Here is a 13710-nt window from a genome sequence, read left to right as displayed (position 1 = left end):
AGACATCCCAGAGAAGACCAATAATACTGCTATGAAAGGGCTGAACATCACTGTCCATTTCCTATACCCAAGTACAAAAAGAGAAAGGGAGTTTTCCATGCTATAATTAGCTTCGCATGACATGCTAAGTCATAGTTTGCCTAATATGGCTGACTGAATCAACCAAAGTAGACTAGTTCTCGCAGTACATCAAACCATAAATCATGCTTTCCAAGCCATAATGGCAAGGTTCACAAAGCAAAGAAGACATTAGGCCCAAACCAAACAAGTTACATTGTGGCTGCAAAAATACAGTACATATGACACTAGAATGGCAGCAAAGAAACACAGAACTTTGTCTCTTTGCTATCTTTTAGCCATTTCCTAGATTTTGTAGATGCTACATGGTAGCCCTAGCTTTGTATGATGTGTGAACCAGGTCAATGAGACACTTAGGGCATTTCCAAGTGGAAAGGAGCTACCAATAAAAAGATATGGCCCAGCTAACCTATGTCTCCTTCCTTGGTGGGACAAGAAATGGAAAAACATAGGAGAGTTGGTGTCTGGATCTCTCCCTTACAAATCTGTGAATGAGGCAGCACAATGATACACTTGCCCTGCCTCTCTCTCACAAAAACAAACCTGATTTGGAAGCAGCCTTAACCTTCTTCATTCGCAGCCTGCTCTTTAGCTGTGTGGTGCTTAACTATGCAGTTGCAAAATCCTTCCCTTCTTCTTGGACTTTTTTGTGATTAGAAAAACAATTGGAAAATGTGGGAAGATAACAGCCTAAACACAGTAAATATCTATAAATGAGGCAGTGCAATTTTGCACACACATAAGCACATACATGCTTCATTTGGCATGGGTTTAAGCTTTGCATGCTGTTGTAATGGGGTGTGAGAATAACCTAGAGTAACAGGAAGAAGAGCTGCAACCAAGACCACAGTCAGATAAGAGAAATCTGAGTCCAAAGCAGGAATGTAATTTGAGAAAGTGTCTCAAACTTGACCCACCCCAATTGTCTTGAACGTAAAGGCAGGGAGGGGAAAGGCACATTCAGACTTGCAAGATTCTGTTACTGTGCCCTTATAATAAAAATAGTATTAGCATTCATAACTTTGGTTTCCTGGTCTGGACTACCTTGAAAAGCTGAAATTTCTTGCCATGAGTATTTGGCATTTTATAGGGTAGCTACTCCAGGGCATCAATATAAAAACCTATACCCTCCTTTCAGAATCTTTTTAGGGACAGCCAAACTTTCTTCAGGAGAAGCAGCACTGGCATGTAATTTCATCCATGAGAGAATCTCAAAGCTATCCAGAAAAGTCTAAGTAGTCTCAGGCCTTTAGCTAAGAATTTCCTCAAGGACAAAACTGGCCTCTTGGCTCCTGGAAGAGAGGTTCTCAAAAGTCAGCAACACACTAACAAGGTAACATGGCTGGAACATTCTGCTCAGCTGGCTTACACAGTATTTTGAAGTTGAATCTCAGTATGATGGCACCTCACTGACAAAACAAAATCAAATTAGGGGAATCAAATCCAGAGCTCAGTGCTAACCCTCCACGGGGTTCTCCCATGATAGGACAGGATGGAAATAATGTTCTTTATAAATGCAGAATATTTCTAGTTGAATCATGGAGGGGAATGGTCATTGATGCATCTTTGCAGATTCTGAGATCCTCTGGTCTTTTTCAATGCTGAGTCCTCAAGGCTGAAACTGTGGAAAGTTGTCTCTCTCAGTTCTCAGGTCATTGTTGCCAGCCTTGGCCGTTTTTGAAGGAGAGACTAGGCATGGAGCTGTCTCCCTTCAACGGCCCAGGTCCTTAGGGTCACATGTTATCATAGTCACTGCTGTCAAATGAATCATTTCCAGAACCAGTCAAGCAGTTTGACGAAGGTCTGGCAAAAGTTGTCAAGCCTGAAGCAAAGAAACGAGAAGAATAATCAGCTCAGGATCCAAGAAACAGAAGGCAGTATCACAGAAGAAAGAGGTTAGGAGGTTAGCTAAGAAATGTGGTGACCTAATTATCTAGCCAGGTAATCTTTTAGAATGGATAGGAGAAAAGTATTGATATCAGGAATGAGAGCTCTGACAAGACTTCTTGGACAGCCTTCCCCATCAAACCAGAATTCTGGGAGTTGTAGCCCCAACACATCTGGAGGGGGCCAGAAGGGTAAAGCTGCTTTAGAGGATGTTATTTCACCCAGCTGTGGCTATGGTCACATGCTCAGGACTGTAATGTGAAGGACCTACGCTTACATGAGAATGGCAGCAACAGATTTTGACCTTTTCTAATATATAGAAAAGATGGCGAAAGTTAGAGCTTCCACGTGCTACAAAAATCTGGATGACAACTAGATAGAAACAAAGAGAATGTTCTGTATTTTGCTTTGCAATGTCTTTTGATGAACAATACACTAATTGACGAATTAAAGGCTGTGCTTCTCTGTTTTTAACACACTCATTCTTCACCTGCAAAGGAAGGTTCATCTCCTGGTTGCTCTATTTGTTGCTGTGGTTTCTGGATATTCTCATACCAGTCTGCATCTCCAGAAGAGGTGCTGTCACTGTCTTCAGCTGCCGGTCCTTTGGAGAAAACCATGAGTCTCCAGTATGGAACAGAAGCACAAAGCCACTATTTTGACCCTCCAACCTTCTGAAGTGCACATGCACTGCCCTAAGAATATTGTCCCACCGGCTGTTTAGGAACTCTATGATTTTGACCAATGTTCCTCCAGCTGGCTAAAATAGCAGATTGCAAAAAACTGTGATTCAACCAGCATTCTTCACTACAACACATTTATTTGGTAGCAAGGTAAGCAATCCAATGACCGCTGTGTGGAAGGAGCTGCAAAACTGCTCCTCAGATGCATCAGAGTGAGCAGAAGAACAGTGGCAAGGATACACAGCCCCTTGATTTCAGGAGGAAGGGGAAAATTGGAGGGTCCAGGGGGTGAGAAAAAGTAAGAGTTCCCATAAGTGAACCCCAGCTCCAGAGAAAATAGTGCAATACTGTACTTCATTTGGAGCAGCAAGTGAGCCAGAAGTTCATTGTCATTGTAGAGGCTTCCCCAAGAACAAAGGTCATATGGGAATACAGGAGTGTGATGCCAGTCCTGGATCAGCATGGCCCATAAGTGTATGTGGGTCAATATTAATTCATTGGTGTTCCTTAACACCCTTGTTTCAAACTGGTTCTCTCCTGAAGTGTTGGACTTCAGTTTCCATAATTTCAATCCTACGTGGCAGCTGAAGTCCAAAATACCTGGAGGGCACTAACTTCAAGAAGGCTGTTCCACATTCATCTTCCTAGGGCTTAGTGGCATTTTATATAGTTCTGGAAATAGGAAGGTGATTGTAGAGTTGAGTGACTGAAATATGAAGGGGAGATTCAGAATAACAACCAACCATTCTATTCATGGTCATCTTCTTGACAGCTTCTATTGAGAGGTATACTACCTTAGATATTGATACGATATATAACCATTGTGATTAATGTCCATTAATAGCCATATCTAACTCCTAATACTTATTACATCAAATGAAAATTTTATTTGATAGGAGGGATGGGCAAATCAGCTAAATGAAGCCTAAGCATGTTCAGTGGCAAGAGAATAATGACTGATTATTGCTCAGGGGACATAAAAAGTTGGGAGGGGGATGATGGCACACATACAAGGACTTCAGCTAGGTGTCTATAAGAAGGTAAGGCAGCCAGTACCTGCTTAGCTTGTTATCTACTCTGTCTTTACAGAAACATGTCTTCTCTTGACAAAACAGTTACTAGTACCTACTTGGCTCAGATCCTTCATTCATAGTTAAAATGAAAACTATTCCCCCAATAAACCTGAAACCCAAAAAAATAAATAAAAGAGATTTTAACAATCTCTGGAACCTTTTTTTCTACTTACCCCTGCAATCATTAAGAATTGTATGTGAGATTTGATTCTATTCGGAAATGGTGTGCTAGAGAGCAGTTAAGAGATGGGAAAACCTGTATCAGCATCTCCAATCTTGTGTCCTTCAGATACGTGTGCGGACTGCAGCTACAGGGAATATAGCCAAAAGCTGGGAGCATTTGGCAGAATCTATGCTGTGGTGTTATGACCACCTTATACTGCTATCCATTTAGCTCCAGTCTCTTAATGCATCTGGATGGCAAAGACTGGGCTACATGGATAGCAGTATAAGGTGGTCAAAACACCACAGCATCAATTCTCCCAAATGCTACATCAGAATCTGAACCAATCTGATCAATCCAATGAGCTGCTAAGGGCAGTTTTATACAGCCATTGTTTTCACTTCTCAAATTCTCAGATGCTATTAGAAGATACTCTACAATCTTTTTCACTTCTGCCAATTTGAAATGATGAGTACAAGGGGTGAAAATCACTGTGCTGCCCCATGGTGCTATGGATTGCAAAAATATCTCCTCACTGACAGTTCATATAAAAGGCAAGGAAAGAAAAGTAAAACCAAAAATAAAAAATAAAAATCCAGGAACTTGGCATTTTGTACACTAGCTGGTCCGGTGCTGAAGAACAACCAAAGGAGCCCCATCTTTCCCAGGGGATATAAAATGTGGAAAGATTTCTAGTTCTAGCATATAGTCAAGAAGAACTGGATATGGTGCAAAAAGACAAAACATAGGCTCTCACCCTGTTGTGGATAATCCTCTGGATGCTTGGTCTCATCATCCTGGTGCATTGTCAGTGGAGTGAAATTGTGGGGTGAAAGCTCCTCACGAGTTGCTTGATAGCGAAGAGAATCTGAAAACAGGGCCATAGTCCATTAAACCCTCAGAAATAGACCCTTGGAGGACAAAAATGGGGTTGTCACACCTCTGCGCATTTTCTTAAAAGTTTTAGGCTGGAAGATCTGCTGAATATCACTTTCAAGAAATGAGCTATTGCCCAAGCCTTGTGATTTTTACAGTTAAACAGGGCTTGATCAGGCTGTTGTAGATCTGTAAATATACCAGATCTCTGACATCACTTGTCAATCTGCAGCATTTACTGAGAATCACTAGTTCATTAGAACTGTCTTTTTTTGGCCAGCAGATAAGCAAAGATGGGTCTAAGATGATCAATGATCATCTGCTGGCCAGCAAGGAGTGCCTTGTCATGCCCTCTTCAGTTTCCCTATCTATAAATAAAATAGAAGAAGTAAGTGTTTGTGGTGCTCATCATGCTGGCTAGCCACCAAATCCTTTATTCTGCTATGTGTTTTGGTCACACTATGTGGTTGAAGGCAGGGCATGCTGGGTGTCTCCCTTAATAACTACACAGTTTGACCCAAGCAACACAACCTAATGAAACACTGCCATGTCTGCAGTAACTCTGACTGTTTTGGTAATGGATTACTTATAAAACAGAACCCTCATAATCAGCACTGGGAACATATGGGACTTCTCAGAATGGAGATGTCTGTCATTGTTATATTTTTGGTACAATTTCTGCATGGTTATTCACTATGTCTGGAATGTGTCTTAAACACAGTTGTACCGTTGCCAGGAAATAAGGCCATTTTACATGCTTTGCTCTGACTGTGTACACCCAAGATCAGGGTTAAAGTAAAGGGGCAGGGGAAGAAGCAACCATCTTGGGAAAATGTTGGTAAAGGAGGCATTTTTTTCTAAACTCAGGAAGAACACCTTCAGGTATGAAAGGAAAAGATCTTAGTGTAGCTCAGTGTGATTTGGATAGAAATCCTTCCTTGTGTTTTTCAGCATGGGGACCACAATGAAGGTTGAGCTTGAGTTTTGAACAAAAAAGGATCTCACAAATTTCCTGAATCTTCTGAGTAACACAAAATGCAGCTGCAGGAGCTTATAAGTGGCTGGAAAGATAGCCATGGGGGATTGCTCACTGTAGAAAGTAGAGAGAGGCACAGGTGGCTTTGTGTTGAAATCGTAGGCCTCATAATCAGAGTCAGAGTCTTCATGAGCTGGTGAAGGGGTCACATCTGTTTGTGAAAGAGAGAACAGAAACAATTGTCTGGGAAAACCAGCAGAGTTTGGAAAAGGGGGCACCTAGTATACCTGATGAGGCCACAATTTTATTGTCTTAGTTAGTTTTTAATGGTATGTGTTGTTTTCTTTTATATTTACTGTTTCTTTGTTTTTGTATGTGCTGCCCAGAATCATGTTGCCTGAGTTAGGCAACCATATCAATGCTTCAAACAAACAAACAAACAACAAATATTGACCTGCTGCAATGTTTCCAAACAGGTACAAAACTAGATGCTATGAGAGGATGTTAAACATTCTTTGAATTTAACATGCCCATTTTCAGCATTTGCAAATGACGATGGCTGAGGATTGGGGATAGAGTTGATAACGGTAGATATTCTCCCCAAATACTAACTTAAAAGGACAGATTCTCCCAAGAACTGCAAGAGTTGTTGGCTTGTTTGCCTGCTGGGATCCTAAAATCATTCCAATAGCCCACTATGGACATCCAGGTCTGAAGGATTCTAGCCTAAATGATCAGAACTGGAAAAAGCTAATTGCCAGGGAGCAAGCAGAAGGAAAAAGAAAGAAGAAAAGTAGTAGGATAAGGAGAGACAGGCCCGCAACTAGGGTCTGTGTCACCTGGGACAAACATGGATTCCACGCCCATTATGGCGCCCCCCAGTGCTCATTTTGATGCCCCCCCCCAGTGTGGCACCTGGGGCACATGCCCCGCTTGCCCCCCCTAGTTGCGGCCCTGAGGAGAGAACCAGTTTAAGTAGGCAGGCAGGCAGGCGGGCGGGCAAGAGCTTCTGATACCTTCTGTTTTGGGGAGGCTTGGGGAGACATTCCCTCCAGTGGTTAACCTCTGCACAGTGTGATTCATCAGGGTGGGGACAGATACTGGAGCAGAAGAAATAACACAATTTGCAAATCGAAAGTTCCACTATGTAAGATCACTGGTAAAGGGCCCTTCCTCCTCTTCTGCCCACAGATTTTCTTGCTATCAGAGGACACATCCACGGTAATATCACACCCATTGTATGCATCTGTTACCGCTCTGTGTATTGCAGTCTGTGCAGACTTGCTACTTCACCAGTGGCCCGTCTGCCTATTTCAGTTGAAAAGCACATGACAAAATGGCAGAGGTTAGCAGGTTGAAGGTGATTACAGCAGAACAGCTCTTTGATTCTGATTTCCAGTTGGAGCTTTGGAGCAGAAATGGAGCACCTGTCTGTGTGCAATGTGCTAAAGAAGCCATCCTTTTCCCCGGAATAGTGGAGCAATCTCACAAGGCTGCTTTAAGGTGTTGTGCATGGGTGCTACATTCAGTCCCACAAGCTCTGAAGCATCTTTTGGGGATTAAATCCAAAGCGTTGCACAACGTTAAGCAGTACTGCATCTTTGCAGAAGAAGCCCTTTGTCTTCCAATACAAATAAATCTGACAAAGCAGATATCATAAAGATAATATAAAGGACCCTGAGAAACAGTGGCTCCATGAAGTACATTCGTAGAAAGGCTCTAAGCCTCCTGGCTGATCAGTCCACCCACCAACTGCACATTCTTTCAGCAGAATGAAATTTCCATTCTAGCCTAATGGGGGTTTTCAGACATGGCAGACCTACAACAACACGGAGCTTATGATGTTGCTTGCTGGCTGGGGGAATTCTTAGCATGGATACTTCACAGTTACTCTGTTTCCCCCAAAAGGAAATTGGTCTCATGTTTCAAACCACAGTTTACCCCAGTACCGTAGCATCTAAATGAGACACGTTAAAATCGCATCAGAGTTTACACAACATTTTAATATCTGTTGCTCTCTCCTTGCCTTTTAATCATAACATTAATATTTTTAATTGATTGGTTTTTATATTACTGTTCTATCGCTTTTTATTGTACGCCGCCCAGAGTCATGTTTTGCGAGATGCGCAGCCATATAAATAAGATGAATGAATGAATGAATGAATGAATGAATAAATAAATAAATAAATAAAAGATTTCTTCTAAGCCACTTCCCCCACAGCACTGATGATCCCCAGTACATCAAAGATACCATTTTTCTTTTGTCTGTTCAGCAAAAGGATAACAACAATCACAATGGTCAGAAAAAGGAGAAAACCCAGAACGATGCAGGCGATCTGCAGGTTCTGATCTGGTGATGTTGCTTTCACGTCTCCGGGAACTGTCGAATCTGCATATGGAAACATTGGTAGAAATGAAGAAACAAAGGAGGAAAGTGCTTTTGAGGCTGGGGGTGGGGGGTTGGCTCTTGCTTAATACAGTCAAATGTGTACTGCTTAATACTTTGCCCAAATCTCTCTTCCAAAAAGAAGTTTCTGTTTTTCTACTTCACTCCCAAAGCGCTTTAAAATGTATTTAAAAGGTCTTTGGGTGATATTTTGGAGCTTGCAAGTTATCCAAGGATGCTGGGGTAGTTGTTTCTTTCAGTGTACACATCTCTCCACTATATCTGTCCTGATCTGAAAAAACTCAGTAGGAGGAGGACCCTCATGATATTCTCCTTTGCAATTTGGCGGGAACATGGGAAAACGGGGGGGCTGCCAGCTGCCAGAATTGAGAAGTCAACTCTCAGCCATGGAAACTTACTGGGTGTGGGTGACTGGGCCATTTACCGCCTTTAGAAAACCAACTGCATGAGGGGATTTTATTGCAGGGGAAAATGAAGGGAGATTCTGTATGTAATCAGCCTTGAGGTCTTGGAGAAAAGGCAGGATAAATACATTTTACTTTACTTTATTTATTTGATTTTCTATTTAATCTAATCAAAGTATTATTCCCTTTCATCTCATAACTAAAGAAAGTGTAAGACTCTTAGTCTTCACCTGTGAGAATTTCTCCAAATGTTTCCCTTATTTTAAAAAAAGAAATCTGAAAACAATTTTTTTACCATCAGATTGAATGAGAATCCAGGGAAGAGAAAAGTCTGAAGGAACCTTCAGTACAGTATCAAAACAGATAGACATAAAATATTGTGGTACTGCTTTTAGTAAAATAACATATTCAACCAAGCACACAAGCCTGGTCTGTTAGTACCAATATCACCTTGAGGACACAGACTAAGAACGGGGCTATGTAAGCGAGGCTTTCAAAGAAATCTAGTGCTTCCAATCAAAAAGTAGCAAGCTTTGACTTGAAAACAGATTTCATTTGAAGAGAAATAGTATGGAACAGTATGGAAAGACTGGAGAATTACGAATGGGCAGTGATTTTATTAGGATGTTCAGAAAGAGCACATGATTAAGAACCAGACCATTGTACAACAGAAGTATCTCCAGCAGCCCCACCCACAGAAAGCCATGATGAGACCAAAATGATGGGCACACAATGACATCACCTTACAAATGCCCCCATGACATATCTGCATTCTGATGTCTGATGCAAGTACGTTAAACTGTGGTATTAATGTGATGTTGTTCACATGCATGGGCCATCGTTTGCTCTGCCTGCAAACAGTGCTGAAAAAACTTTCAACAGCTGGAAACAGACAAGCCAAACCACAGCAGCTGGAGAGAGACAAGTTGTGTACCCCACTCATTTTTCAGTTTATCTTAGTCCCACTTTAGAAATGTGTGGGGTAATCCATTAAAACTGAAATCTAACTTGGGAGGGTGTTACAAGGTCACCCAGGTCAAGTTCTTCTAGACTGTTGGGCAATATAAAAAAACTAAGTTCATTTTTTGTTCCTTCCTCAAAAATTGTTCATTTTTATTTTATTTTACATTATTTTATGTTTGTCTGAAAATGGAGTAATGAAAAGTATCTGGTAAAAAAAAATGACATTAAAAAGAACACAGGTTGAACAGTTTCTCCCTATTGATTTTTTGCATTAATATATTGCTAAAGGCCTTTAGCCAGATACTCAGCTGCTGCCTTCAGATCAATATATGAACTTTAGCTTTCTCTAACTTTGCAGCTCCTGGCTGGGCTCCCCTCTGTTTCCTTCCCTTTTTTCATATTCATTTCTTCCTCGGGAGCACTGCCTTTTTCAGTTGTCTCTTCTCTTTCTGGGACCCTTATAAACAAAGCTGTTCGGCTGGGGCAGCCAGGTCTCATTCTCTGACTTCAGAGCAGTTCAGCCAATCAGAGGGCAGGGTTTACTTTCATTCCTAATGCATCAGTGAAATATAGCTTCTAGGGAACTAGAACCTGCAGGTTCTCAGATTGTGGGGTGTGATCTCCTGAGAAATAAACATAAACAAAGTAGAGCCAGGGGTCACAGTTTGATTTGGCCAGGCAGAGTAGGATAACTGTCAACATTTGCTGTGGGTTTTGTTCCAGCCTTTGCCTGTGAAGCCCCAGTGGGCAGTGGGCAGATATGGTATCACACATTTAGGAACTGTAATTGAATTTTAATTATTAAAACTAAGTGGTATATTTATTTCTTGTTTAACCCTAACGCTAATTAAATCAATACATTGATTCAAGGAGTCGCACGAATGCATTTATCATTCTGGTGATCATTCTACTGCAAATTTTAAGAAGTCCTGATTCAGTTCTATTGCCAAATGCCAGTCAGATTGGAATTCTGCTTCTGGCTGATTGCACCACTAAGATGAGTTGGGTCTAAGCCAAAAGATGTAGTTGAGAAAGAAAGAAAAAACACTACTCAAAGTGAGCTGCATGTAGTGAGCTCTTAGTAAGGAGGCAGCCTATAACTAGTTTGTTTGGAAGTGCTTTGAAGAGACCTTTACTTACAGAGACTGGGTAGATGGGAGACTGATGTCACCGTTGCTATTTCTGTTGCATTTGTAGGCAGCTGCAAGCCCAGTGAGCCTGAAATCATAAAAGGATATACAAACAATAAATAAATAAATAAATAAAAATGGAAAACCAGTAACACTGGAAAAGTGGATCAGTTTCAAATTTAGACAGAGAAAGACAAAGATACAGTTAGTCTCGGCTTGTTCAAACTGTATACTCTAAGATAATTGTGCACATCAAGAAGCAGGGGAATTCTTCCAGGGAAAACCAGGCCTTATCCCCAACCAAATATCTCAGGGACTCAGGATCGCAGGGTGTATATGGGTTTTGCATTGTGAACATCATTGTATGGTTCAATAGGCCAGAATCAATAAGGGAATGAAGCACATCAGAGGTTTGGAGCAAAATAACCTTTCTAATCAAAGCCAACCGAAAGCTCCCACAGACTACGTTAACTAATTTGATGGCAGGTTCCTCACTTTCCAAACAAGCTATCCTTGCTAATTGGACACACAGTTAGGACATTTCCAGATGGTGATGGTAAGAGAGTTGCCAAGTGGCACTGCAAGTTCCCCTTCCAGAAAAGCCAAACAGCATCATGATATGAAGCACATGCTACAGCAAGGAAATTAGAAGGCAGCCCCAGCTTGAAATGTGGCTACCTACCAGTGGAATCAGAGAGGGGAAGGGTTAGCATGAGTGCACCCACAGACCTACAGTCCTCTTCCTTTGACAACTTGTTACTTCCATCAGACAGCACTGATAAGCAAGCAGACAGAAGAGATGGCACTGATGCCTCTGTATTTTAACTTAATCCTTGCTGTTTGCCCTTATTTTATCTATCTCTTCCTATTAATCTTCCCTACTTTGCTGTTCTTCTCTTTTCCTTTCCTTTTCAGGTTTAAGGGCACTTACACACCTCCACTGTTTCCCTATGTCTTTATTTCTGCTGACTTCAAGTGTGGAGAACAAAGAGCAAGAATGTGCATGAGTGTCAGGTCCTGCAGTGACAAAACATAAAATAAAATAAAATAAAAATAATAAAAAATCCACCCCACTCCACTTTACAGGTAAAGAAAATTATTTACTTGTACTCCTCCAGCTATATTACTTCACATTTCATTTGTCTGACTGTCTGCAAAAAATATCCTAGCAGCTCCTCTGAGGGCTGAAAAGCTGTCAAGCCACCTTTCCCCTTGAAAGACCTAGCATGGCTACAGCCTAAGTGCCAAGTGGTGGGATGAGGCAAGGATCTCTGTAAATGAGGAAAGGTCCATCCACAAGCCCCTCAGGGCTGCAATGTGCTAAAAAGCAAACTAACTTCCAAATGATTTCAAATACATGACAACTGAGTTGGCATTAATCAGCTCAGCTATTGAACAGGAATGATGCCACAGGATCACAGGGACACAGAGCCAATACACAGAACAATGCATGTGCTGTGTGAAAAAATGCCTTGAGTGCAGGATAGACAATATTACTGTTAACAAGAGACACAGTTGATTGAACAACCATACCCCCAAATGCTCAATAAATGGCTCAGCTTGTATCAATAAATAAATATCAGCTTGTATCAACTCAAGTGGAATGCCAAAGGGCTGTCCTAGGCTCTGGGTTATATTTGGACTTGAAAGAAGGCAACCTGGGGACATTTATCAAATTTGCAGATGACACAGAAGTAGGAGGCTAACAGTACAAAAAGCAAAATCAAAGACAGAATTCAAAACAATTTTGACAAGGTGGAACTCTGGGCCCAAAACTATCCAGATGAACTTCAAGAGATAAATGTAAAGTTCTGCAGCTGAATACTAAAATATCACAGTCATAAGTGTAGGCTGGCTAGGATAGAATAGGTATGAAAATAATTTAATGGGAAGCTGGGAACTGAAACCACATTGTCACTTGTTGATTATTGATGATGGGGTTTTAAAAGGGGGAGTGTGACCCTACCAATCTGTGCAGCCTTCAGTACCATTGACCTCAATACCCCTCTGTGTAGTCAGTTCCAGTTTGGGGGATGGGGGGTGGAAGGATATGCTGTAGGGCTCTTCTGTATGGGTGTAGAGAGTTGGGGAGGTGGCCTTGGAGCAAATATTCAGAACCTATTATGTAAACAAGAAAGACAGAAGCATTCCTTATATCCTAGGAAGGCAGATAGTATTAAGGAGAGATTCAGGCTGACTCCTCCCTGACTCACTAGGGTATAAGTGGGAGGGAAGGAAAAGCACAATCAGACTTGCAAGATTTTGTTACTATAGCCTATCACAAAAAAGTATAGTTCTAGTCTTCCTGTGGAGTCACTTTCATGGTCTGGTTTACCTTGTAGGGCTAGCAATGGGATGCCACAAGCTTTCTCTTTCTCATCTACAGTACATGAAACCACTGGAAAGGTTGTTCAACTATTTGGAGTAAGGTATTCCAGAGATGACCTTGGAGAAACTAAGCTGAGGGTTGCAGCGACATGTTGCCTGAGAAACAGAGAAAGTGTAAGAAAGAAGCTGAGGCTGACTCTTCTCTAATTCACTAGTATCAGAGGGAGGGAGGGGAAAACTCAGTCAGGTTTTTAAGATTCCGTTACTATAACTTAACTCAATTAAAGTATAGTTCCAGTCACTTGTGGAGTCTTTTTCCTCACCTGGCCTACTTCACAGGTATCATGAATATGCAGATGATGCAGTGTTACATCTCTACCCCAGACTGTCTGGGTGATGCAATAGGATCTGGTGTCTGTAGGCTGTGAGGGTCTCAATGGGGAGAAACAGGTTTAAATTCAACCTTAGATGATAGAGTGGCGACGGCTTCAGAAGCCATTTGATTCTGGAGGGATGCCACCTTTTGCTCTGGACGAAGAATACAGCTGCTAAAAATGGTGATGTGATGTTCAGCTGTGTTAAATAGAAGCATAGTGTCCAAGGTCTTATGAAGTAATCATTCACCTCTATTCTGCACTGGTCAGGCTGCAGGCAGAGGACTAAGTCCAGGTTTTAATGCCACATTTTAAGAAGGGTATTAGGAATCTGGAAACCAAGTCCTACAAGGAATGGCCAAAAGACC

General features: G+C 41.5%; 1 protein-coding gene across 1 annotated transcript in view; it reads right to left on the bottom strand.

Moving 5' to 3' along the window:
- Positions 1-1651: 1651 nt before the first annotated feature.
- CD6 (CD6 molecule) overlaps positions 1652-13710 on the bottom strand; it is a 38863-nt gene continuing 26804 nt past the window's right edge. Inside the window, exons 5-11 of the mRNA XM_063292889.1 lie at positions 10651-10728; positions 7988-8125; positions 6753-6836; positions 5852-5947; positions 4642-4752; positions 2456-2569; positions 1652-1900 (exon numbers count right to left, since the gene is read on the bottom strand). Of these exons, the coding sequence (XP_063148959.1) occupies positions 1812-1900; positions 2456-2569; positions 4642-4752; positions 5852-5947; positions 6753-6836; positions 7988-8125; positions 10651-10728 (710 nt within the window). The 3' untranslated portion in view covers positions 1652-1811. The remainder of the gene's footprint in view (positions 1901-2455; positions 2570-4641; positions 4753-5851; positions 5948-6752; positions 6837-7987; positions 8126-10650; positions 10729-13710) is intronic.

The sequence above is a fragment of the Candoia aspera genome, chromosome 1 (assembly GCF_035149785.1).
Source record: "Candoia aspera isolate rCanAsp1 chromosome 1, rCanAsp1.hap2, whole genome shotgun sequence".
Lineage (NCBI taxonomy): Eukaryota > Metazoa > Chordata > Lepidosauria > Squamata > Boidae > Candoia > Candoia aspera.
The sequence above is the reverse complement of the archived record's forward strand: the minus strand, read 5'-3'. Positions and strand labels throughout refer to the sequence as shown.